General features: G+C 44.2%; 1 protein-coding gene across 2 annotated transcripts in view; it reads right to left on the bottom strand.

Annotated features, from left to right (window-relative positions):
• Positions 1-27,818, bottom strand: part of vps50 (VPS50 EARP/GARPII complex subunit) — a 212,965-nt gene that overhangs the window by 37,454 nt on the left and 147,693 nt on the right. Inside the window, exons 22-23 of one of the 2 annotated variants that reach the window (XM_078538746.1) lie at positions 20,943-21,023; positions 19,268-19,755 (exon numbers count right to left, since the gene is read on the bottom strand). In XM_078538746.1, the coding sequence (XP_078394872.1) occupies positions 19,714-19,755; positions 20,943-21,023 (123 nt within the window). In that variant the 3' untranslated portion in view covers positions 19,268-19,713. Of the gene's footprint in view, positions 1-19,267; positions 19,756-20,942; positions 21,024-27,818 lie in introns of those variants that run through there. The other variant, XM_078538745.1, reaches the window with a different exon arrangement.

Below are 27,818 nucleotides of genomic sequence, written 5' to 3'. Positions count from 1 at the left end.
TAACTCCTTTTCTTGTGTATTCCTGAAGGGGAAAAAACAAATATATCTTTTGCCTAGAAACTGCTTTCTTTCAACTCACATCGTGCCCACAGTCTGGGATATGATTCACAGGAGATGGTTTCTGCTGAGATGGTAATCAGCCTTCATTACCTCCACAATCACAGGAGATTACAGTTCAGTTTTTTGCACTACATCTTTTCCTTTGATGTGACTCTGTCTGAAGTAGGCCTCGACACCTTTTTAGGTGTGACATTCTGTTTTCTGGACCAGTTGGTCTATAATCCACATAGGAATTTTCCAGCAAGCAGTTACTTTACAGTCTCAACCAGCTTTTGAATGTATGTGCTTTTTTGAAAAAACAGCATCTTACTTAAAAGCTCAACATGTTCGAAAGTAATTCGGGGCTATGATCCGTGGTCATGACACTTCCCCCCACACGACAAATGAAATGAGATTTGTTCTTATTTCATTCCAAAAGAAAAAAAATAAAAGACAACAAACATACTCACACACATATTCATTCTCCTAGCGTTGGTCAATATTATCTCTTCTGTTCTAACCGCGTCTCTAAGTTCTGGGCAGGGCGTCTGCAATCACATTTAATTTCCCAGCAATGTGGGTGATTTTTAGGTGGCACAGTTGGAGAAACAATCTCCAACAGAATAATCTGGCATTCTGTGTCTCAAACTTTTCCACAAAGGTTAACGAGCTGTGGTTAGTACAGGCTGAGAGATATATGTCCGAAATGAATACAGAGAAACAAAGTGTTTGAGAGCCAGCAATAAACCAAGGGTTTTCTTCTCTATTGCGCAGTGCCATTTCTGATGCTTGTTTAGTTTTTTGGAGAAATATCCGATTGGTCTCTCTATCCCTGATTTGTCTTCCTGGAGGAGCTTCCTGGAGCCCCTAACCTGATGTCACTCGCATCAATGGCTACTTTAAATGCTTGGTTAAAATTTGGAGCTGCAAGCACAGGCTCGCCTATTAAAATGGCTTTCAGTTTTTCGAAAGCTGCCTGGTATTTCTCAGTCTATGCTATTTTTGTTTTTTCTGTAGTAGGTCTGTCAGTGGGGTGGCTACTGTGCTGAAGTTTGGGACAAACTTGCAGTAGATCCCACATATACACAAGAACTTCATGGTTTTCTGTTTCATTGTGGGAATAGGGAACTGTGTTACTGCTTGCATCTTTGCAGCCCTGGGCAGTACTTGTCCTTGATCCACTGTGTGTCCTAGATAGGTCACTTGAGCCTTAGTGAACTCGCTCTTTGTGAGATTGATGACTAGGTCAGCTGACTGTACTTTCTGGTAGAGGGCTTCCAGTTGCTCTAAATAAATTTTCCAGGTCTCGCTGTACACTAGGAGGTCATCTAGGTACACTATGCAAATGGATAAACCCACCAATACCTGGTTCATCAGCCTTTGAAAGATGGCTGGAGCATTTCGGAGTCCAAATGGCATGGCTCGACACTGGTATAACCCATCTGAAGTTACGAAGGCAGAGATTTCCTTTGCACGGGCAGTCAAGGCAACCTGCCAGTATTCCAAATCTATCTTTGTAAAGGTTGCTTTACCTACCCTATCTATGTAGTCTTCCAGCCAGGGTATCAGATAGGAGTTGGCTCTGGTCACGGCACATTAACTTTTTGGTAGTCAATGCAGAACCTTTTGGAGCTGTCTGGCTTGGGCACGAGCACAACTGGGGAGCTCCACCTACTGCTGCTAGGCTCTATTAGTTGGTGCTCCAGCATGTAGTTAGTCTCCTCCTGAACCTGGGCCAACTTTTCTGGGCCTAGATGATAGGGATTTTGCCTTATGGGAGGGGCCTCACCAACATCCACATCATGTAGAGGTAGTGTGGTGCAGCCTGGCTTGTCTCTGCATAAGCCTTTAAATGCAGTGAGCAGCCTCGTCAAGTCTGCTTGCTATTCTGCACTTAGATGGGTGAATAAGGAGTCCAAGTTCGCTAGTATCTCTCAGCTAGCCGGATAGTAGGGGGTTCAATGTGAGCCTCACTCACGTCTCCCTCGAATTCATCCCCACTGTTACCCTCATCCTCTAAGTCGGTGGCAATGGGACAGACTTGTTACCTGCTTGTCCCCTTCTCGGCTGTGATATCGCTTTATCATGTTGACATGACACAGCCTTTGCTTTTTCCCCACGATCTGGGGTCTCAATTAGATGGTTTACTACCCAGAGCTTCTTTGCTACTCTGTACGGGCCACTGAACCAGGCTTAAAAGTTCACTTAACATTGGTAGGAGCACTAACACAGAGTCTCCTGGCTGAAAGGTTCGGGCCCTGGCAGGTTTTCTGCTTGTTTTTTTCATAGCTGTCTGGGAGATGTTCAAGTGTTCTCGGGCCACATCACAGGCTCTCATGAGTTGCTTCTGGAACTCTATTATGTAGTCTAATATGGAGACTTCCTCCTTCTGCTCTAAAAACCTCTCCTTGGTTAGTTTCAGAGGCCCTCGCATTTGGTGCCTGTAAACTAATTCAAATGGAGTAAAACACGTGGACTTGTTGGGTGAACAGAAGAAAGCCTAGCTCTTTATCCCAGTCATGGGGTACTCGTGGCAGTATGCCCTGATCATTGTTGTTCGGGTCTGGTGGTGCCATTCTAGCACCCCCTGTGACTGTGGGTGATATGCTGAAGATTTCAGCTGGTCATGCCCAGGCTACCCAAGACTTCCTGGAATATTTTGGACCATGAAATTTGAGCCCTAATCCAACTGGATCTCTGTGGGCAGACCATACCCGGTAAAGAATTGGGTCAATTCCCTCACCATTGTTTTGGCAGGTTTAGGGAAACAGCCTCTGGGAAGCAGGTAGCCACGTCCATGATGGTAAGGACATAGTGGTAGGCCCCTTTTGTTTTGGGCAGGGGCCCCACACAGTCCACTAACACCTCGCTGAATGATTCCCCTAAAGCCAGCACGGGAATCATAGGTGCGGGTCTTATTGCAGATTGGGGTTTTCCCACAACCTGGCAGGTTCTGCAAAACCTTACTACATCCCTGTTGAGGAGTGGCCAGTAAAAATGCTGGCAGATGCAGGCTTGGGTTTTGCATATACTAACAAACCCAGCCATCAGAAATTTGTGAGCCAGCCGCAATGTTTCGGCAGCACCAATATCTGGTGGATCACTGTCCACTCCTTGTTTGCAGGTCTGTGAACGGGTCTCCATTTCTTCATCAGCACCTCATATTTAATGTAGTAGCATTCAGGGACTGCTTCTGCCTCAGCTTCAGTGTGTGCAGTCTGAGCTCATGTTTTTAACAGTAGGTCAGCTTGCTGGGCCGCTACCAAGTGTCAGGAAGATATAATAATTTTCATAATGTTATTGGAATTTATTGTACAGTAATAGTGGGGTCTGTGCCTATGGGGGGGGGGGGGGGGCGGGGATGTATGTGTATATGGGACTTGTTAAGTAGGTAAACATGGGGGAAGTTTTAGGATGTAAAGGGAACAATTGCATTTTTAAATAAACCAGACTAGCTTGAATTCAAAAGAGAGGGTAAAATGTTGCACCTAGCCAGGAGAAGTTAAGAAACTGTGTTTATTTTTCCCAAAGATTACTGGTAAAATTGGTACTATGGTAGATTTTTAATGGGAATTTACATTCAATGGGGAAAATATGTATAAGGGAGAGAAAGCTGTGTGTGAGGGCAGGAATTCTAAGATCTAACACAAGTTGAAAAGCCTCCAGCATCTAAGCCTCAAGCTGCTGTCTACAAGGAACTGAAGCTGAGAAAAGCTCACTTTGAATTCGACTGTTCTCGGTATTGTGTGTTACTTTACCTAAATCTTATAAGACCTATGTGTCTCACTGTTGACTTAATGGTGGTGGAACTGGGGTTTAGATTAATTAAGGGATTTAGAAGTTGTCACAGTAATTTGTAGATCTATGTATGTACTTAAAACCATTTCTTCTACTAATAAAAGTTTGATTTAGTTTTGTAAGAAACCTATAAGTCTCAGTGGCCTTTCTACTGAATTCAAAGCCTGTATATTGAAATAAGTACAAATTGCAAAATAGTTGTGGCAGCTGTTTCAAGCTTCCCTCTGTGATTTAGGCAGCTTGGCATTTACCATCCACCTGCCATAACACAAGGAAGATCTATTTATTACCTCCTTAGGGTCTTCTAGACTCCCGAAAAAGGTTTCAGATAACCGACCGTAGGGTTTTCTGTCTGCAGTGCCAACTCAGCCTCCAATGATGGAGCTTGTATGGCCAGAGACCACATTACCACAGTCAAAGAAAATGCCAGGCACTTTCTCCTGAAGCTGTTTTGACACCCTGACCTCAGTGGGCTTCTCTGAGACCACTGGGGATACTATTACCTTTGATCCTGCCAGGTCATAGCCAAGGAGCAGGCCGATCCTGTCCACAGGCAAACTGGGGATGACCCCCATTGTCACTGGTCCTGACACAAGACTGCACTCCAGATGCACCTGATATAAGGGGATGGGCGTGTACTCACCTTTACCAACACCTTGGCACTCTCTTGTGGGAAGGTATTGCCTTTTCCCAGCAGTACAGGCTGGCCTCTGTATCCCTCAGTATCACTACAGGCTTACTCACCTCACCCTGGGGAAATGCAGTTGCCCTTCCTTCGGATACAAAATACTTGTAGCTCTCAGGGATTTGCTTAATCTCATCTGCACTCTCACGATTGCATCTACAGGGATTCACAGGCGCAGTCAGAGCCATAGCCTGGTCCGCTATGCTCTCTGACTGACTCCCATTATGGGCCCTGATAAATCCCACTGGTTTTTCCCATAACCTCCAGCAATTGGCCCGGAAGTGCCCTACCTTTAAGCAGTTAAAACACACAGGCTTCTTGGCATCATTTTTCATCTCAGCACACCCCCTGAGGAGGGCTCCCAACATTTCCCTCTCTCTCATGGGTGCTCAGTTTCCTATATCTCTCTCCACCTCTATCCTTTCCAGTTGGTCCAGGGTGACTAAGGGAGGATCTCTTCTGGAACAAGGGCTTGTGGATCAGCTCATAATTATCAGCCAGTGTCACTGGCTGCCTGCCTGGCCCCTCTTATTCTCTGTTCCTCTAGGTGTGTTCTTTTTGGGAAGGGTGTAGAGTTTTTAAAACTCCTCAAGGAGAATTATTTATGGAGCTTTTCGTAAGTGGCTTCTGTTTTAAGTGCCCTCACCCACTGGTCAAAAGCAAACTGCTTTAAGGCCTTTCAAATTCCAGGTACTCCTGGTCAGGCTGTTTCCTGAGGGTACAGAATTTCTGACAGTGCGCCCCTGGCACTAGCCAGTACGCGCTTAAAATAGCACTTTTTACTCATAGTCAGTGGCACTTTCCTCAGGCAAGAGAGAGTGAACCTCGTGAGCTTTCCTTGAAGGTTTACTCTGCAGTAATAAGGACCAATGTTGGACTGGCCACTTTAGCTGCTGTGCTAACCGCTTAAAAGAGATAAAGAAGGCTTCCATCCTCTACTTCATCAAACTTAGGGATTAAAGGAGCAAACTGAGTTGCCTCAGCCCTCAGGTCTGAGCTAGTGGTGTCTTCAAGGGACACAGTAGGATTCCTGCCAGTCAGCTTGAGCTGTTTTAGTTTAAACTCCTTTTCCTTCTCTGTGTCCTGAAATTCTCTCTCTTTTCTCTATGCCCTTTCCTGTCTTTCCTCTTTTGTTTTCTCTTTCTTGAAATTCCTATTTCTGCTGCTCCAATTTTAATCTCTCTACCGCTACTCTATCTATTTCATTGTCCTCAATTTTCACCCGTAGACCGTTGCCACCCCTCTTAAGATTTCAGGTTTACTGGCTTTCGGGCGAAATTCTAATCTTAAATGCCTCGCTGAATCTTTTAACTGTTCGAGGGACAGAACTTTTAAATCCTCAAAAGTAGCTTCCCCTAATTCTCCTAGGGAAGCACTAGCATCAAATGTGGCCATTTTTACACTTTAATAGTACAGACTCAAGAAAGCCTTTTTGCAGTTCTTAAACATTGGTTTCAAAGAAACAATTTACTTTCCCCACTCTAATCATTTTGCTTCATCTGTAGGAACAATTATGGCACCAAGCCCCCAATCTGTCGCCTGAAAACATGTTCTTGCCCACTGGCCAGTTGCCAATTCCCACTGGTTTCAGGTGGGAGGGCGAAGTGATACAGATGAAGGTGTTATGACTGGTCCCAAGGCGAGGTTCTCCCAATTTATGATCCCGGGCAAGGTACCCCAAATTGTTGTGCTCTCGGGTGAGGAAGGATGAACTGCCTCCCCTTCTTTATTCAACCCCCTCAGCTGGTCACAACAAGGTTAATTTAAAAAGGATCCCTTCCCTCATGGATATCTTTTCCCAGTCCAAATGTATTTATGTTTTAAAAGGAGCCAACATAACCAGGCTGTCTTGAGTCAAAAAAAGAGTGGGTTTATTAGTTACTAAATGCAAGTAAAAATAAAAATGCAATACACATAAACACAGATCAGAAATGAGAAATTGAGCCCAAAAATAAAAGTTAAAAAGCTATACGATTCAGTCTCTGGTTTGTCCGTGAAGAGTAGATAATGAGACGTTGCAGCTGTTAAGTTGGATGATCCCGGTAGAGCTGTCTTTGGCAGTTGAGCAGATGGTTTGGAGATTCTTGGTTCTGCAGGTTAGCTGAAAGGAGTTGTCCTGTTCCCTTTTCAACTGTGGCTTTGCTGACTTGTGACTTTCTTCCAGAGATCAGAGAGGACTTTCTTTTACCTGCAAGCACTGGGATGCCGAGTTGATGTTCTCCAGCTGTGATCTTCACAACACACCCTCACACACCTGGCCTGGAACACCAAAACTAGCACTCAGAGACCAGGGTTGCAGTTGGCTTTTAACCCCTTTCCTTGTGTATCCCTGGCGGAGAAAAAACCAATATATCTTTTGCCCAGAAACTGCTTTCTTTCAACTCACATCATGTCCACAGTCTGGGATATAAATCACAGGAGATGGTTTCTGCTAAGAGGGTAAACAGCTTTCATTATCTCTGCAACCACAGGAGATTACAGTAGTTTTTTGCATTGCATCTTTTCCTTCGGGGTGTCTCTGTCTGAAGTAGGCCTTGACGCCTTTTTTGGTGTGACATTCCGTTCTCTGGGCTAGATGGTCAAGTGTAATCCACATAGGAATTTTCCAGCAAATGGTTACTTTACAGTTTCAGCCAGCTTTTGCTTGTAGGTGTTTTTTTAAAAAAAACCGTCTGACTTAAAAGTTCAATATGTCTGTCAGTAATTCCGGGCTATGATCCGTGGTCATGACAATGGTCAGGGGTAAAATCTCCTGGTTATCATGCTGTTGAGGTCATGATGGTTTTCCATTTGACTTGGCCCCCTCCCAGCTTCTGCCCAGAGTTAAAACCGAGGGTTTTAGACTGAGAATTATTCTACTACCTTATAATTATTTATTTGACTGGCTTTGTCTCAAATAAGATACTTATAACTACCAAACAGCCAACCAAACCTCCACTTCTAACACAGTCACAAATTTCAGAAGTAAAGCAATATTGATGCAAAATGTCCAATCATTTAGGTAATTTCATTTCTATTCAGAATAAAGGCCAAAATTATGACCTAATTTTCAATGTTTTAGAAACTAGGGAACCTACAATAAACTAACTTCAGGAACAGTGACAAATTGACTTTACTGTCAACTGGGAGTTTATCATCATCTGCAAGAAACATGGCCATTTAGCTAAGGTGTCAACAGCTGAAACTTAGCAGCGCAGTGCTTCTTCTGAGAAGTTTCTTCAAGAGAAAATTAAGTTCCTGGTATTATTTGCCGCCTTTGTCCTAAAAATAGATGCAGTGAACTGGTGTGTGTAGGAAAATTGCTTATATTGTATCTGCAATGAAGTAAGTAGTAGGCTCTGCAGGAGATCAGAACACAATTTCCTTTTTACAAAAACTGAAAGATTTTCAAGATGGCATAGTTTCAGCCAAATTAACGTAAACATATTTAAGTGGGCAAAAGGCTTTCTATTTCACAGAATAACAGAATTGTTAGTACAGAAGGAGGCCATTTGGCTCATGATATCTGCACTGGCTCTCTAAATGAGCATCGTGACCTGGTGCCATTCTCCTGCCTTTTCCCCTGTACCCTTGCACATTGTAAAGACAGATCTGCACAACTATACTACTGTTTATGCAAGTCTATAACTTAAGACATCAGCACAAAGTTGCAGTATTTTCCCTCCACGCCTTTTTATCCACTATAAGTTACATAGAATTATACAGCAATCACAACAGAGAAACAGGCTGCTTGGCCCAACCTGATGTTGATCCTCCACATGAGCAGCAGTCCTACTTTGATGTGCCCACTTTGTTCTCAGATTCCTTTGTCCCCATTCTGTTCAATCTCCTGTTTAATCTATTCTTGAATATTGATTTGGTTTTTGCTTCAATTACTATCTCTAATTGTGTATTCCATAGCCTCACAACCACCTTTTCCAAAATAAAAATTTTATTGCACTCTTTATCCTAAATCGCTTTCACTTAATCTTATTTCTATGTCTGCTTGTTCTAGATACCTTAATTTTTTTAGTTCATTCATGATATGAGTGTCACTGGCGAGGCCAATATTTATTGCCCATCTCTAATTTCCTTTGAGAAGGTGCTGAGCTGCCTTCTTGAACCACTGCAGTCCATGTGGCGAAGGTATATCCTCCACAGTGTTGTTAGGGTGGGAGTTACAGGATTTTGATAATTAGCGGAAATGATCTGTTTCATTCTCCCATATATTTACAATTTAAACACCTTGGTCAAATCATACTTTAATTGCTTCTTTTCTAACATGAATACCCAAGTTTTTCCCAAGTCTTTCTTCATTTTTATATTTCCTCATGCCAGACAGCATCGTATTTCATCTGGGTTGTACACCTCTCTATTGTCTTAACATCATTCCTCGTATGTACACAGCACTTCAACCAAAGTCTTACCAAAGTTCTATTCAGAAGTGGCCTTTTCTTTTACACTAACCGTTCAACTAGCTTCGCAGTTTCACATCACAATCGTATGGTAGGCGGAATGAGGACATGCCTGTTGTGATCTCTAAACTTCCTTGGTGTTTGTAAATTTGTATTTGAATCTTCTGGTCCTGTGTTCATTGTGTAAAATGAATTCATTTATCTACTGTGCTCTCCCTGATCTCCCCATCCTCTCCTCCTCCTTCTAGTATCATGCCCTAAGAGGGAGTTGGCGACCGTGGACTTATTTTTTATTCTTTCACGGCACATTGGCGTCGCTAACTGGAACAGCAATTTTATTGCCCATCCCCAAATGCCTTTGAGAAGGTGGTGATGAGTACCTTCTTGAACTGCTGCAGTGCATTTAGTATAGGTACATCCACAGTGCTTTTGTGGCAGGGCTTTGGCCCGATGTGAGTTAAGGAACAGCGTAATAACTCCAAGTCAGGATGGTGAGTGGCTTGGAGGGAACTTGCAGGTGATGGTGCTCCCTTGCACATGCTACCCGTCATTCTAGATGGTAGAGGTTGCGGGTTTGGAAGGTGCTGTCGAAGGAGCCCTGGTGAGTTGCTGCGATGCATCTTGTAGATGGCATACACTGCTGCAACTGTGCATCAGTGGTGGACGGAGTGGATGCTGGAGGTGTTGATGGGGTCCCAAATAAGCGGTTTGCTTTGTCCTGTATGGTGTCGAGCTTCTTGAGTGATGTTGGAGCCACACTCTGCAGGCAAGTGGAGAGTATTCCACTTGTGTCTTGTGCATGGTGGAGAGGCTTTGGGAAGTTGGGAGATAAGTTACACTCCGCAAAATTCCCAGCCACTGACCTTTTGCAGTCACATTAGTTATATGGCTAGTCCAGTTCAGTTTCTGGTCACTGGTGACTCCCAGGATATTGATAGTGAGGGATTCAGCAATGGTAGTGCTATTGAATGTCAAGGGGAGATGGTTGGATTCTCTCTTGTTGGAGGTGGTCATTACCTGGTACTTCTGTGGTGCGAATATTACTTGCCACTTCTCAGCCCAGCGTGACTGTTGTCCAGGTCTTGCTCCATTTGGGCAAGGATTGCTTCAGTATGAGGAGTTGTGAATGCTGCTGAATATTGCGCAATCATAAATGAACATCCCCACTTCTGACTTTCTGATGGAAGGAAGGTCATTGATGAAGCAGCTGGAGATGGTTGGGCTGATGACAATACCCTGAGGAACTCCTGCAGTGATTCCTGGGGCTGAGGTGATTGACCTCCAACAACCACAACCATATTCCTTTGTGCTAGGTATGACTCCAACCAGTGGAGAGTTCTCCACCTTATTCCCGTGACTCCAGTTTTGCTAGGGCTCCTTGATGCCACGCTCGGGCGAATGCTGCCTTTATGTCAAGGGCAGTGACTTTCACCTCACCTCGGGAGTTCAGCCCTTTTGTCCATGTTTAGACTAAGGCTGTAATGAGGCCAGGAGCCGAGTGGCTCTGGCAGAGCCCAAACAGAACGTCAGTGAGCAGGTTATGGCTTAGTAAGTGCCGCTTGATAGGGGTCATCGACAGTGCTTCGGTCACTTTGCTGATGATGGGGCGGTGTTTGGCCAGGTTGGATTTGTCCTGCTTTTTTGGATAGGGCATACCTGGGCAGTTTTCTACATTGCCGGATAAATGCTAGTGTTGTAACTGTACCAGAACAGCTTGGCTAGGGGTGCTGCAAGTTCTGGAGCACAAGTCTCCAGTACTATTGCTGGAATGTTGTCAGGGCCCATAACTTTTGCAGTATCCTGTGCCTTCAGCCATTCCTTGATATCATGTGGAGTGAATTGCATTGGCTGAAGACTGGCATCTGTGATGCTGGGGACCTCCGGGGGAGGCGGAGGTGGATCATCCACTAGGCACTTCTGGCGTAAGATTTTTGTAAATGCTTAAGCATTGTCTTTTTCACTGATGTGCTGGGCTCCCCCATCATTGAGGATAGGGATATTTGTGCAGCCTCCTTCTCCAATGAGTTGTTTAACTGCCACCACCATTCACAACTGGATGTGGCAGTACTGCAGAGCTGAGATCTGATCCACTGGTTGTGGGATTGTTTAGCTCTGTCTATTACATGCAGATTTCACCATTTGACATGCAAGCAGTCCAGTGTTGTAGCTTCACCAGGCTGACAAATCATTTTTAGATATGTCTGGTGCTGTTCCTTGCACGCCCTCCTGCACTCTTCATTGAACCAGGATTGATCGCCAGATCACCAGGTTTGACTATAACAGTCCAGTGGGGGATGTGCCTGGCCACGACGTTACAGATTGTGGTTCAGTACAATTCTGCTGCTGCTGATGGTCCACAGTGCCTCATGGATGCCCAGTTTTGAGTTGTAAATCTGTTCAAAACCTATCCCATTTAGCACGATGGTAGTGCCACACAACACGATGGAGGGTATCCTCAATATGAAGGCGGGGCTTTGTCTCCACAAGGATTATGCAATGGTCACTCCTACCAATACTGTCATGGACATATGCATCTGGGACAGGTAGATTGGTGAGGACAAGGGCTGGTAGGTTTTTCTCTCATGTTGGTTCCCTCACTATTTGCTGTAGACCCAGTCTAGCAGCTAGGTCCTTGAGGACTTGGCCAGCTCGGTCAGCAGTGGTGCTACTGAGCCACTCTTGGTGATGGGCACTCAAGCTCGCCACCCAGAGTACATTCTGTGCTCTTTCCACCCTCAGTCCTTCCTCCAAGTGGTGTTCAACATGGATGAGTACTGAGTTACCAGCTTGGGGAGAGGGTACTAAGTTGTAATCAGCAGGTTTCCTTATCCAGTTTGACCTGATGCCATGAGATTTCATGGGGTCCATAATCGATGTTGAGAATTCCCAGGGCAACTGAGACTATATACCACTGTACACCACCTCTGGTGACTCTGTCCTGTCAGTGGGACAGGACATACCCAGGGATGGTGACTGTGGTGTCAGGGACACTGCCTGTAAGGTATGGTTCCCTCAGTATGACTACGCCAGACCGTTGTTTGACCAATTTGTGGGATCTCTCTCTCAAGTTTGGCAGAAGCCCCCAGTTGTTACTAAGGAGAACTTCGCAAGGTCGACCAGGCTGGGTTTGCCATTGTCCTCCATGGTGCCTAGGTCGATTAGGCCGGGTGATTCATCTGGTTTCATTTCTTTTTGTAGACTTTGTAGTGGTTTTACACAATTGAGTGACATTTCATCATCAGTGGCATCCACAGTAAATCAAATGTTTAAACCAACAGGAGTTACTCACTCCTTGTGCATGAGATTCATAGGTCTATTAGTTTCATCATTTTATGACTTTATCCCCCTTCCACAATGTAGATGTTGCTTTTTGGAATTGTATCATTAAAGTTCCCATGTATAACCTTTCTTGCAGAGGGGAGAGATTATTGAGCATTTAAGATCCCAGATATAAGCAGGTATCTGCAAGCAAAATACAGCAGATGCTGGAAATGTGAAATTAAAAACAAAAATATTGGAAAACACTCAGCAGGTGAAGAGAGAAATACCGTTAATGTTTCAGGTCAATTACAAGTTCTGATTTAAGGTCCTCTGTTTCTCTTTCCCTACAGATGCTGTCTGAGCTGCTGAGTGTTTCCAGCACTGGAAGTGAGAAGGGATTGAGAATTGTTACTCAGCACCAGGAACAAATTCTACATTGAGTTGGTAAAGAAATAAATATATGCGTAACTGTGTAATTAAATTTTATACAGAAAAAATATTTACGTTACAGAGGGTCCATGGAACTTTTATAACAGGGCAGGAAGGGGGGCTCAGAGCAAAAAAGTTGAGAACCCCTCGTTACAAGGTATTCCAGATAGATTTTTCATATTGTTAATAATTGAACTTTGGATGTGCAGAATGAAGGGGCACAATTTTTTGTCAAATAAAGCAGTATGTGTAGGTGGGGGTTTGGGGGGTGGGGAGAGGTTGGTGGTGCAAAAAGGTGAATTGCCAAAGGGAACAAAGGAATAAAGTAAACTCAGAGTGCATCTGACTTAAGGTTCTCCAAAATGGGGGTAAATAAAAAAGACCAAGAAATAAGGACACATACACGTGAAAGAAAAAGAACAAAATTTGAAAACGAACGAAAGAGAAAAGTAAAACTAAGACAGACATAATGAGATGTTTGCTGTGAGATTCTTATCAAAGAAAAGGCTCAGAAAGAAAAGTAATATAAGGACAGACATGAGTAAGGAGATTTTAAAGGGCAAGTATACAGTACTAGACTCATCAAGTGAGTCATCACAGGTCAGTGAAAGGTCCAGATATGACTGGACACAGAGTAAACTGATTGTAAATGAGGAAGCAAATCAGATTTCAGAAGAGTTGGCAATAAAAACAGAGAGGATGGTTTGGACGCAGAAAAAAGTGATTATAATCATAGAAGTCTAGAATCACACTGTGACTTGTAAGCTGTTTAGCAAAAGTGGATATTCATGCATGTTGGATAGACAATACTTCTTGGATGGTGAAATCTTGACATGGAGTTAAAGAAGTACATGCCAAGGAAAGTTTCAAAGAAATAGCGAAGGGCATAGCAGTGGTACTCAACATGGGGGCAAATGACTAAAATTAGTCATTTTACTTTAAAGCTGAAGTATAAGATAAAACGTGATGTTTCCTGGTATAACCACAATATTTGGGAAGGAAGTCATAAAAAAATGAGCATATTAACAAGTGATAGCAATGCTACCTTCATAAAAACGGAAACACTAAGAACAATAGGGACTGGCACAGGAGAGAAGAGCCTCACCTAAATCAAACCAAAAGAAAGAGACTTGAAGAACACTGGGGCAGCAAATGTGAATAATTTAAGATAGGTGAGGTGGGGTAGAAGAGGGCAGGGAAGAAACAGGATCTGAGAGAAGGCAGGTCATAGGAGAGAAGATGGTTAACAAATTAGTATCAACAGATACCCAGGAGAAATGTTCATAAAGAGATCATCACAAATAGGCAATATGTGTGGTTTTGAAAGGAGAGATTTCTAAGGTATATGTGTATAAATGTTAGGACCATTAGGAAGTCCCACTGGAGGCAAATCAAACTTATGGCAGTAGTTGTAACTTTGCAGGGGAAAATCCAGCCTCGTGTCTCTACCACTAATGAAAAAGCCTGACTTAACAATGAGAAATGGATGACAGATGCTCAGCATGTAGATTGCTCGGAATAAAACTTTGCCTGCAGCTCGAACAAATAAAATCTCATGAAAATGACTGTTAAATCACACTATTCCTTGATTATCTCCATCTGATAATATGAGACATTTCTATTGGAGCATACAAGTTTGCAGCTAAGAGGCTGCCAACCTTTCAACTATGTGCTGGCTCTTCACTAGAGGAATACAAAACTAACTTTATTGTTCTGTTTTCTCCACTTCAAATAGTTACCCAATCTTTCCTTATAATAAAGAAACCATGAATTCAAAGAGGTGCAATGTCAGTTTACTTGAATCTAAATCAAACAACATGGGAAACCATAAGACACACTTCCAACTGTTTTGTCTAGACTGAAAATCCTCTAACTCTGATCAATGCAGCCCAGCTGAATTTCAGAATGGGGTGTGTAAAGCTGACAGCACATCCCCCTGTGTTTAGCCTCCCACACTCAAAAAAAGCAGGCAATGCTAGCTGTGAAAAAAAAAACTGATGTGACCCCATCCCTCTTCAATGTGCCCACCAACAGTGGACAATATAATAGCCACCAATTGCAGGGCAGTGACTATTTTTTCTTGAACCCCATGACTTGCAAATGTTTCTGAAATAATTCCGTAATGAAAAAAAGATCAGGTCTGGCATCATGTCTAACAAGTTGACCACTTATAGGCAAATCCTAATTGCCTTATAAGAACAGTGATCATTTATCAAGCAGAGGTCTTTCCAATCTGGTTGTCACAGAAACTTTAATCAATGAAGCACAAGATCCTCAATCACTTGAAACAAAAAGAGTACAATGAACCTGCCTTTGCTATCCAAGTCTAATGTAACAATAGAGAATTGCTATAGTAGTTTAGCCATCTGGCTTATGTTTATTTATTACCTTTGCTTGGTTTCAATTCTCACTATAACTAGGCCATGAGATCTGCAGTGCATCCTATGGATCATAAATACTGCAGCCAAATAAGTACAAGAAGGAGATGAATATTGAGTCATTGGCAGGGCTTGGTCAGGTAAACTGATTGGTCTTTGATGTGTGAGCATCGAGTATCGTTGTAGCAGCATCAATCTAGGTGTGCAACAAATATTCAGTCACACACTTGAATTGAATTTTGTAAATGATGGAGATTCTTTAAGGAGTCAGGAGATATGCCATTCAATGCAGAATACCCATCTCTTCCCTACTCTTGACAGTGTTCATATGACTGATCCAGTTAAGCTTCTAGTCACTGTTAATTTCCAAGGTGCTGTTGGTGGGGAACTGAGCAATAGTTGATGGTCCTGGAGAAAGGGTTGGGCTTTCTCTTGTTCAGTGGTCATTATTTGGCATTAATTTGGCATGAATGTTACCTGCCACACATCATCTTAAAACTGGATTTTAGTATTGCTGAAAAAAAGAGACATGATGTCAAATCTTTTCATCTTGCACTCATCAGGACAGACACAAGAATGCCAAATTTCAAAGGGAACAACAATTAATACTGCATAAGAAAATGGTATGTTCAAACATACAAACATATGAACTAGGGGCAGGAGTAGGCCACTCAGCCCTTCAAGCCTGCTTTGCCATTCAATAAGATCATAGCTGATCTGATTGTAACCTCCCGCCTATCCCCAATAACCTTTCACCCCCTTGTTAATCAAGGATCTATCTAGCTCCACCTTAAAAATATTCAAAGACCTTGCCTGCTTCCACTGCCTTTTGAGGAAGAGAGTTCCAAAGATTCACGACCCTCAGAGAAAATTATTCTCCTCATCTCTTTCTTAAATGAGCGACCCCTTATTTTTAAACCATGACCCCTAGTTCTAGATTCTCCCACAAGTGGAAACATCCTCTCCACATCCACTCAGTCAAGGCCGCTCAAGATCTTAAAGGTTTCGATCAAATCACCTCTTACTCTTCTAAACTCCAGTGGATACAAGCCTAACCTGTCCAACCTTTCCTCATAAGCCAACCCGCCTATTCCTGGTATTAGCCTGGTAAACCTTCTCTGAACTGTTTCTAACGCATTTACATCTTTCCTTAAATAAGGAGGCCAATTCTGTGCATAATACTCCAGATGTGGTCCCATCAGTGTCTTGTACAACTGACTGATTAGTTGGCAAGTTGGCTCTGATTGGTTGAGACATTGCCATGGCAAATGCACCAGGGAGCTGTTGCTCCCCATGCTTTTATTTATTCAAAAAAGGTGCAATGTCTGGATGTATTCATTTTGCCTGCAGGGGACAGGTCCCTGTATATGAATATATGTAGCTTCTAGCAAATGAGTGAGTGAGTCATATTGCAAGTCTGACTGATAATCAAATCGGTTGCTAGTGTAATTCTTAACACACTCTGGATTGTTCAACAAATGCTGTCCAATCGCAGAATCGCTTCTAACATCAGGCATAATGTTCTGAGTTTTGCAAGCACAGGTTGGTTGAGTATGGTCAGTGCTCTGCCTATTGTAAACAATGGAAGGGTATGCTGTTTGATACGATCCCCCAGTCTTGGGGATGTATGACCTACATACCTGGCATCGCACTGGCACTGAAATTCATATACCACATTACTCATTTATGTGGCAGGCATATTGACTTTTTGGCTTGATGGAAGGCAGCATCCTGTTAGTGGGAAACACTGCAACTATGCATTGGCAACATGAGCAATGTGAAATGGATTACTTTACCTTTTGCTCAAATTTTTGATACTTTACACTTCCAGTGTAATTTGAGGGAAACTGGGCACTTTGCAGGTCTGAAAGTGGCGGCTTAGGTCCATTCATTAGCATGCACAATATACAGCGAGCAATGATCTGATCAGGGTAGCCATTATCCCACAAGATAGCTTCTGCACTCTATTTTGGCATCAAGTTTGCACAATGAGCAATGTAGGCTGGCATGGAATGCTTCATTATCAGGAATTGTGAATATAATTGAACACTGAAGTCAACAGTGAACAGCTCCACTTCTGACCTTATGACAGGGGTTGGTAAATAATGAAGCAGCTGATGCTGGTTGGGCATTGGACACTTTCTTAAGGAAGTCTTATGGTGATGTCCTAGTGCTGCAATGATCTGCCTCCAACATCAGCAACCATAACCATGTGTGTCAGATATGATGCTAGCCATGAGAGGGTTTCCTCCCATTTTAAGTTCCACAGGCATTAGGTCAAAGAGGGCTCCTTGGTTTACCTTGGTTGAATGTGGTCTTGTTATTGAATGCTCTTGCATTCAGTTCTTGTGACCACATCGGGAGCAAAATAATAAAGGCTTGCTTGAAAGAAAACATTGTGGAGAATGTCAGACAAAAATAATGGGCCAGATGCGAATGCCAAGTTTTGCTTCACCCAAGATGGGTATCCAAAAAATTGGAAATGGAATGTGCTAAACAGAAAAACCTTATATATTGGACTGGCAAGCTATTTGAAGAGCTGCAACTGACCAAGAACAAGCTGTGCATGGAATGCTCAAGTAAGCAGCCATGACTACATGATGAACGCGCATGCTTTTCTGCCAGACATTACACCCACTGAGCCTGTCTCTATTCTCACTGCAGTACATCACACTGCTTTTAAACACTACTCAGTGATTCAATTACATCAGAAGCATAAACTGCAACACTATACTGATGCTTTGTAGCAGGACTTCACGAAGTTGTAAATTCACACCAGTGAACCTGAAAGGAAATAACATAAATGATTTCCATAACCATGCGTCACAAAGATGTGTCGTGTGTATCGTGGAACACTAATCAATAGTTTCATTGGCTAATGCGATGCCTTGAATTGTTTTTAAAAAAGGAAATAGACAGCTACAACTGCAAAGGCACTGTTTTAAAATGGCTACAGAAGTCACCTGACTTGAAAATTGGCCCAATTTCTAGCAACCTCTGAAAGCGAATTACCAGGGGACATGTCTGGGCAGTTCCCCGATGGACTTCACACCTGCCATTGTCTGAGGTTTGTGCAAAACGTAAGGACAATATGGCCACCAGATTTTCTGGCTCCAGAAACTACCAGGAACAAAGAAGGACTAACACAACTCATTATGCAAGGAGGGTACTAAGGGCCCTCTGCTGGTTTCTATGACATCTTGATAGCTTTGATAATGATCAAAGCTCCTTTGTTAATATGGATTGCCATCCAATAGTAGCTGTCACATGATGGAAACCCCACTTGTGAAAAGCTATGATTATAAGCTTGTCTGTTTGTTACAGCAGAAGAGTCTGCAGAAGCCCTACTGACAACTAGAAGACTGCAGAATGTAACATCAACCTCTCCCTGCTGTTCCCAAGTTCAGGACCCTATCTCTGTTACATTTGGAATACATCGCAGAGAAAGAGAAGTTTAATCAAAAGCAACCTCAAGTGTCATAGCATCAACTTTGGAAAAAAAAACAGATTATAGTTTAAAAGAGACTATCTCCAGAAAAAAACCCAGCTTAAATCAGCTGTAACACTCCTGGGATTTCAAGACCACCAGAGGAACTTCGGAACAAATATTTATTTTTTTCGTACAGGCTTCAACTCTCATCAATTCTACCTTCTCCAACACGTAACTTGTTCACTTTTGGAAGCTGGAGTGAGAATGTGTGTGTGTGTGTGTACGTGCGTGCACACCTTTTAAATTAAGTCGTATACTTTTATCTGACTGAGTTTTTAACAATAAAAGATACTCCTTAATTGTTGAGTCAAGAGATCTGGCTGGCTTATTTCTTGATAAAGCTTCACATATGGTCAAGTACATGGGGGATTGAAAAATCCCAACTTTTTAAGAATTCAAACTCTGTTATAACCAATCTCAGGAGTGGAAAAGAGAAGAATTTATTCACCTCTCCCGATTTGGTTGTAACAAGTAGAATGATTAGGAAATGTTAGCGGTCGCACTTAGTGGAACTTCATTGTTCAAATTCAAGGCTTTACTTCAAAAATAAGTGTTTTGCATACATTCAATATTTCTCATTTCTTCACATAAAAGTCACTCTTTTCTCCCCAAATAAAACATGAAGGTGTAAACTATTTGTGAAAGTAACATGTCTAGACCTGCTAATTTTTTCTAGAATTTTCTGTTTTTATTGTGAAAGTAACATGTCAAGCCCCCAATGACTTTTGCTTTCCAATAAAATTATTTTAAATTTACACAAAATATTTATTATTTCACTATCAGTTTAAAATATTTATTCAGCTATAATGTCAAGCTTAAACCCTTTCAATTTTCAAATTTGTCATTTATCAGGAATTTAAACATCTTTGAAGGTTCAAATTATGATTCTAAACAGAATTCAGACCTTGCTATCGCAGCCCAATTCAAAATGATGCTGCACATTTAGGCTTTTTTACAATGAAACCTATCGTCCTGTCAAAAATTATTTATCAGGAGTAAGCAAATTAAACCCTACTGCCAGTGGCTTGAGAAAAAAGTTCAGTACAATTAAAGTGAATAACTTAAACTAAAATTTGTTTGCCATGAATGATTATATAATCCAGAAAACATAGGAGTGCAGTGCTCTCCTGTCAACAGCCATACCTCAGAGGTGGTTGTGCTCTTGTCTCAGTGAGAAGATTGTGTTTTTCAGTCCCATTCCAGAGATCGCAGCAAAATATCTAGGTTGATACCAGTACCTTACTGAAGGGATGCTGCATTGTTGGAGGTGCTGTCCTTTAGCTGAAACATTAAAGGAGGTCCTCTGAGGCGGGGATAAAAGATCCCCTGGAACTACTTGAAAGGAAGAAGGGAATTCTCCCTTGTGTCTTGGCCAACATTCATCTTTCAACATCATGAGAAAAGCACATTGCCAGGTTATCAGTTGGTGTGCCAGCTGCGGCTAAGCTGGGAGCTCTCTCACCTGTGAGTCACAAGATTCTGGGTTCAAGTCCCATTCCAGGGATTTGGCACAAAAATCAAGGCCAGCACTCTAGAGCAGTATCGAGGAAGTGCTGTCTTTCAGATGAGGTGTTAAATCCTGTCTGCCTGCTCTGCTGGGTGTAAAAGATTCCATGGCACTATTGTGAAGAGCAGGGAAGTTATCCCCAATGTCCTGACCAATATTTATCCTTCAACCATCACCACAAAAATAGATTATCTGGTCATTATTATATTGTGATTCGTGAAGGATCACAGTTCGCAAATTGTCTGCTGTGTTTTCTACATTACAAGTGTTCACACTTCAAAAGTACTTAATTGGCTGTAAAACACTATATAAATGCAAGTCTTATATCTTTTTTTCTGTTAGTGTCACCTTGGTGTGCACAAATTCATACTCATATTTCAATAGTGCCTACCCTTGAAAAATACTTAATTGGCAGCAAAATATTTTGGTATGTCCTGAGGTAATGAAGCTGCAAGCCTATCTTTGCCTTTCATCACATCATGCATGGGCTTTAAAATGATTATAGGTATTGTCTGCCTGTGAGCATGCTGTTAAGCAGAAAGCAGAATATCTGCTGGAAATCTAAAATCCATTCATCTACTAGACTTATGAAAGGTTGAGGACAGGATTTTCGTTTAAGCATTCCTTTCAAGTAACATTCTTTAATTGGAAGGATTTGCATTTTTCAGCTTATTGCAAATATGGCCCAAGAGCTACTTTGCCACAGAGCTATTGATTGACTAGTCTATTCCAGCCAAATATAATCCTACACTAACGATTAAAAGTTCTCTACAACATTCATAGCAATCAGTCTTAATGTCCAATTATAACTGAGGTGATAGTACAAAATCTTTCTCAAAGATAACTGGTATGTAAGCAGGGGTACTCCAAAATTCTGGGTACAAATTTCAGCAAATTTTGGAGCTACTTTCTGTTAGCAGCTAGTTCAACTAAAGTAAGAATTCAGAGACCACTTCCTTACCAGGTCAATAAGGCTCTCTTGTATTCTATTCAATGTGGTTCGTAGTCTGCTACTGATGAGTCCCAGTCCTGTGGATTCATACTGAAAGAAAATAACACTAATCAATGACCTAACTTATACCATCCATAAAATCTAAGAAGTCCTGTCCAAATAACAAACAATTTAAATTTGCCACACTACACCGACTAGTTTGTTCAAAAATCCAAATCTGAAAAACAGCCAAGATGTTATCAATGTAGTAAATGTTTCTTTGTGCTCTTCAATTAGTTATTAGAAATCACCACATAGAAATTTAAACTGCTTTCCACAATCAGGAAAACAGCGATGGGTGAAATCGTCCCAGGTTTGCACTAAGTGCAGTAGCGGGCGGGTAAAACGTTTTACCTGCCGGCCGTGATGGCGGGTTTTCAAGCTGTATCGTCCTAAACCCGCCATATTATTTATGCACTCCCGGGAAACATGCCGTTTCCATGGCGGGCGGGATCTCATTTTCCCGCCATCGCCCCGCCGCTGCAGGTGGCATATTTAAATTCCAGCTGCAAGCATATATCTCAGTGCTTCCAGACCACCACCGCTGAATGGAAGACATGGCCCTGAAACTGAAGAAGGCTGTGGTCCCCATGTTCAGCGACGTGTCCCTCAAGCGCCTTTTGGATGCCTTCCGAGATGTCCACTACCCCTGCTCTGGCTGCAGGATGGGCAGCAACAGCACTAAACCAGCTTGGCAGGAGATGGCAGTGGTGGTCAGCACCAACGCCCTTCAAAAGAGGACAGCCACCCAATGCCGCAAGAGGATGAAATGATCTCCTCTATTCAGCTAGGGTAAGTCACTCTTCTCATCACTCTCAACTCTAACAAACCCAACACACATCCACAGAGCCCTCACTCACTGCCGGTTCAAGGGACACCACCATTCAATCTCACACTTACAGTAATTGTCCTCATCCCGTTCATGGGGCCACTCACGATCCACAGAGGCCAGGCATATTTATCATCTGGCCTGGTAGGCATCCTGCTTACACTTTCTCCATTCCTATTCATGCAGGACAAGCTGGCACTCAAGAGGGAGAGGTCGCAGACTGGTGGCAGAATGCCCAAAATCAAGCGCCTCATGGACTTTGAAAACAGAGCCATCCAGCTTGCCGGCGAGGGTCTAGGCCGGTCCTGTGCTGAATGTGAGGTCGGTGGTGCTCTACCATGTGAGGGTCCAGCAGTGCAACATCCATCAGACAACCATGCTATGAGCGATGTGTCCTGTTTCACAGGCCACTGCCATGCACTAATTATCTCTCCTTGCTTTCCCAGGTACATCTGCCAAACAGCCAACGGAGCCCACAACCCAGGGCCTCCGTTCAAGTCCCAAAGACACCTCTGAAGAGGAATCTGAAAGCAACCTCAATGAAGTCCTGTCACAGCGCTCACCCACACCCTCCAGCAGTGCAGAGACACATACCTCGGTGGGACCTAGCTTTAGAGTAGTCCCGGTGTCATAACCTGGGGAGCACATTGCACCATCTGATCCACAGCAGGTAGTGGCAGGGAATTCCCAGATTTCTGGCACTCAGAGGACTGCTGGAGGCCAAGACCTTTCTGAGTCCGTGTCAGACGACGAGCCTCTTGGACTCGGTCATGTTACAGTTGCTGAAGCTGCAAAGGCAAACTTGGGAACATCAGAAAAGGATGTCCGCTGCACTCCTCAGATTGCAAGGCACGAGTCCATCCACCTTCAGTTTGAGGTGATTGCATTGGCATGCCCGCGCTTTGAGGTCAACACTGGCTGGATGGCCGCCGCCATGGAGACCTTGGTCCAGGATTTTGCTCCTGCATTGCTGCGTGGGCTCAATCCATCGCTGATGCCACAGTTGGCCTCCAACAGTGTGTATACGAGGGGGATGCGGGGCAGCTCAATCTCACTTCAGCAGCCCCTGCTCCTCAAGGAGTCAGTCTGGGCCCCCCGGGCACCCATAAGGAGGGGGATCAGCAGGTGCATACTCCAGGCCCATCCATCCAGGTGACTCCGAGTGTGTCTAGCCCATCTGACTCCCCTCTTCCTTGGACCTTAGCAGCTACAGCTCCACAGGCCAAGGAGGGTGCCACTGCCACACAGCAGGTCCCTGAAAACAGGCCAGGGCCCTAAAAGTCTCGGCCCTCCAGAGGATGCCCACCAAGGTCATCACAGACAGGGCATCGCAGTCAGCCTCCACCTCTGTTGTGGACGTCCGGGGTGCACCAAGACAGGGTTAGGAAAGTTAAGGAGAATAGGTTGCACAGCCTGGGCGCAGGTGATAATCACTTGTACATACTGTTCACCACTGTCAATAAACTCCCAAGAATGTCTCTCTGCCGATGGCTTCTTGTTCTGATGAACAGTGTTCTAGTCACTCAGATATGAAATCTTTCTACACAAAATAAGGCAGGTGTCTCAGTCCAGGGCTTCTTCCTTGTGCTCTGTGCAGCCTTCAGACCACAGTAATGGTCCAGCCTCTCACTCTGGAAACATTACTGATGCCTGCACCTCGGCGGTGCTCATCATTGCTGCCAGAGTGTTGTGGGCAGGTGCCCCAGCATTCTTTCATTCTCTCAGTGTGCTCTCAGCACCTTTAAGGAGGGGCTGGCCCCCATCTCTTCAGCAACTGTGACCAGTGATGCTGCGCTCCGACTCCTGAAGGGCTCAGGTGCTGAATGTGGACAAAGGATCAGATACTTATAAAGTTTCATGGCTGTGTCTCTATGATATGACCCTGATCACAGAGCGCAAGCAATCTGCCCTCGGCCAGACAGGAGTCAGACATTCTCAGAGGCTGTGAGAAGATTTACGGAGTGTCCTCACTGCATGCTGTCATCATCCTCCTGCTACCAAGCAACTAATAAGGCCTCCACTGCATCTCCATAGCAGGAGCATTCTCAGTGGATTTGCACTGCCATAAGACAGACTGGAGTCAAACGTTCACAGATGCGATGAGGAACTATGGGGTCACCTCGCTACATGTCGTCATCATCCTCCACAAATCTAGCAGCTATGAGGGCCTCCTGAGCACACTTGCTTTGTCTAGCCAGGGTAAGGGCCTCATCCCTGTCATTGTCGCTTCCGAGCACCACCTCACCCTCATCCCCGTCGGCATCCTCATCGGAGGAGATGTGCAGCTCATCCATCTCCTCAGCCAGCTTGTTTCCCCTTGAAGCAGCAGGTTACGAAGGGCGCAGCAGACAACGACGTTGCGTGGCACCCTCTGCAGACTGTATTTCAGGGCTCTACCAGGCCGGTCCAGGCACCGGAACCTCATACTCAGCATCCCAATGGTCTGTTGCATCAAGTTGCAAGTCGCAGCATGAGCCTTGTTATACCTTCACTCTGCTGCAGTCTGAGGCCCCCACACGGGTATCATCAGTCACGGCCTCTGTGGATAACCCTTGTCCCAGAGGAGCCATCCTTGCAGCTTCTGTGGACCCTGGAACACTCCAAGGATCTGTGACGGACTGAGGATGTAGGTGTCGTGCATAATCCATGGAAACCATGCGCACACCTGTAGGATGAGCTTCTGGTGGTTGCACACCAGCTGCACATTCAGCGAATGGAACTCCTTGCGGTTAATGTAGTCCATTGTGTGTTGCGACAGAGGTCTGAATGCCACACGAGTGCAGTTGATCGCACCCTGCACCTGTGGGAAACCCAAGAACTGGGCAAATCCAATCGCTCTTGCATCCTGGCTGTCCTGGTCCTGGGCGAAATGTACAAACTTGTGTGCCTTGCAAGTCGAAATCATCCTCCTGCAATCGAGCAACTATTAGGGCCCCCACTGCGTCTCCATGACAGGAGCAGAGTGTATTTGCGCTGCCATAAGACAGACTGGAGTCAAACGTTCACAGCTGCGATGAGGAACTATGAGGTCACCTCACTGCATGTTGTCATCATCCTCCACAAATCTAGCAGCTACGAGGGCCTCCCGAGCATGTCTGCCTCATCTAGCCAGGGTGAGGGCCTCATCCCTGTTATCGGCATCCGTGACCTCATGAATGCATTTGTAGGTGGAGGCTTGTGAAATCCCATAAAGGTCACCTGTGGAGCCCTGTAAGGAGCCAGCGACATAGCAATTGAGAGCTGTGGCCACTTTCACGGCCACTGGCTCTGTGGCGCCAAATCCTGCGGTAGCTGGCAGATGTAACCAACCAGCTCCCTAGACATGCGTAGTCTTCGGTGACACTGGTTCTCGGTCATCTTCAGGAATGAAAAGCAGTGTCTATAGACCTTGGGTGTCACGAGGCACCGGCTTGCTGTGGCTCTTGGGTGGCGTTTGCAGGAGCCCCAGCCGCCCCTTCTTCCTGAGGTTGCTGCTCCTGCCTCTGTGCAGCCAGGAGCCTCAGTTGCTCTCTTTGTGCTCTGTAGGCCAAACAGCTAGTTCATCAGGCTCCATGATACTGATGTACTCCTCCTGGGAGAGAGAGACAGACAGACACGCGGTTAGCATGGGTGTACTAAGAACCTGTCCTGGTTACATGTGACTGCCCTTTAATGCTTCCCGGAGAGTGCTGGCCACCACTTGGATGGTCAGAGATTAGTGTGCTGCATGGCTGCCCTGTTAGCTTGAGCCATGGAGGAAGACTGGTCCAAACCAGAATACTGACATTGCAAAGGGTCTATGAGCACCTCCAGCAGTGACTGCTCCATGGCCAGCTTTAGCGAGGAGATTGTACAACGTGTGCAGTCATGCAACTGTTCTGCAGTCCACTAAAATGCTCATGAATTTGCAGTCTGTGCCAGGGGTGCAGGGGGGGAAGCTCTGGAGCACTTGATGACACTTGATGCCTCTGCAGTGCTCGAGTGGGCAGATAAGCAAAGGGCCCGATCCCAATCATATCAATTTGGCTGTGCCTGAACTGTCTTCAATTGCAGAGGGTCACTTTATACAGATTTCCTGAACGCGTGGCCACTTCCCTCGCCCACCCTACCCCCCACCCTGAATGCTTGTGTGCTATATTCAACAGCAGGGATGTCTTTGCCAACCCCTACCACCAATCGCCTCAACAGTAAGGCTGCCCCAACTCCCCCCTCCACCAGTCATCTCAAAGGCACGGCTGCCCTTAACCCCAACACCCCTGAAGCTTGAAGTCCAACTGGCGACCCTGGCAAACGCTGCATAACGTTACTGTGTACTCATCTCTGAGTTCCCCTCAAAGTGCAGGCCGTCAATTGCATGCCTTTTATGTGCTGTTGTGAAACACGTTTGCATGCTTTCCCTGCGACGTGGATGGACAATCCAGCAAGGTGGGGGAGGAGGAGAAGGGGATGTGGGGGGGCAGTAGAGGGGGCACGATTCCGCCAGGCTGGTCTGATAATGATATGATGGTGTATTACAATGAGCTTCCCGATGTCCGACGGTGGGAAACGCAGCCCGCTGTTGGCAAGCCTAGCGGGCAAGCGCGAAGTGGTTTCCCGCCATTGTAAAACCGATCGTGCTATATTGTCTGCTCACGCCACCAATCGCGTCCAGCAGCAATGTTTAGAGGCCAGCAGGCACGAAAAATTCCGCCCCATGTATCAGAGCAAACTGAAGCACAATCAAATACGTTACTGGACTCAGTATCCATCTCACTGGGATGAGTTGCCTCAGCCCCATGGTAATTACTTGGTTTATCTAAAAACTGTCATCAGAATCGAATAATTAAGTATTTTCAGCAATTCATATCCAAGTCCACCTAAAGTCAATAAACATATAAAAACTTACAAAACTTCTGGTCATTCGAAAGTAATCTGAACTAACCACCTAGTTCAAAGAACAGGATTTTGATCTAGTAATAGTTACAGGACTAATCCATAATTGGCCATGTGAATGCCCAATTGTCAAATTGCTGTTTTTGCAGCGTTGTGTGAATCCTTATCAGTCATGGTAACTATTGGCTTGGGTTACAGATTCAGAAATAAGAGAAACCAAAACAAACATTTACACCTTCCATATCTTTTCCACATTTATTTAGTTTAGGCTCAATGTCATTTCATTATGTATTGCACTTTGCTTACACCGAAAGAAAATAATATTTGTACAACAAAAGAAAATAACAAATAGTAATAAATACTTGGATTCTCATCTGCCAAAATGTGTATGATCAGTTGGTTTAATATTTTATTGATACATGTGGTTGATAGTGCATCTAAAGCATTGAAAGAAAAAGCAATGTTATAAAGAGTTTCCTGCGTCTCAAACCAGAAAGCAATAGCTGGAACACTACAGGCTGAAACTGCAAAAAAACACAAATAGTAATTAGAGCTGCAGGCAAGGCTGCCAATGGCGAATAATTAAAATTGGGCATGCTCAAGAGCCTTGAATTAAAGCAGCATGGCTATCTCAGGGTGTTGTAGGGCTACAGGAATTATAGCGAGGGGCTTGGCCACGGGTGGATTTGAAAACAAGGATGAAAATCTTAAAATCAAGGTGTTGATTAGCCACGAACCAATGTAGATTAATGAGCACAGGGATGATAGATAAACAGAACTTGGTGGGAATTAGAACAAGAGCAGCAGAGTTTATGGAGAGTAGAATCTGGTAGGCCATCTAGAAGTATGTTCTGATGAAGAGTCATACGGACTCAAAGCGTTAACTGTATTCCTCTCTGCAGATGCTGTCGGACCTGTTGAGTTTTTCCAGCTATTTTTGTTTTTGCATTTAGAAGTATGTTGGAATAGTCAAGTCAAAGAATAACAAAAAGAATGGATGAGGGTTTCAGCAGCAGTGAATTGAGACAGGGATGTAGTCAGGGGATGTGCTGTAGGTGGATAAGTAGTTTTCGTGATGGTGCAGGCATGTGGTCAGAAGCTCAAAAAGGTACCAAGGTTACAAACAGTGTGGTTCAGGCTCAGCCTCAGTTGCCAAGGAGAGGGAT

Source organism: Cetorhinus maximus, chromosome 3 (assembly GCF_964194155.1).
Source record: "Cetorhinus maximus chromosome 3, sCetMax3.hap1.1, whole genome shotgun sequence".
Taxonomy (NCBI): Eukaryota; Metazoa; Chordata; class Chondrichthyes; order Lamniformes; family Cetorhinidae; genus Cetorhinus; species Cetorhinus maximus.
This window is presented reverse-complemented; position numbering and strand designations above follow the sequence as displayed.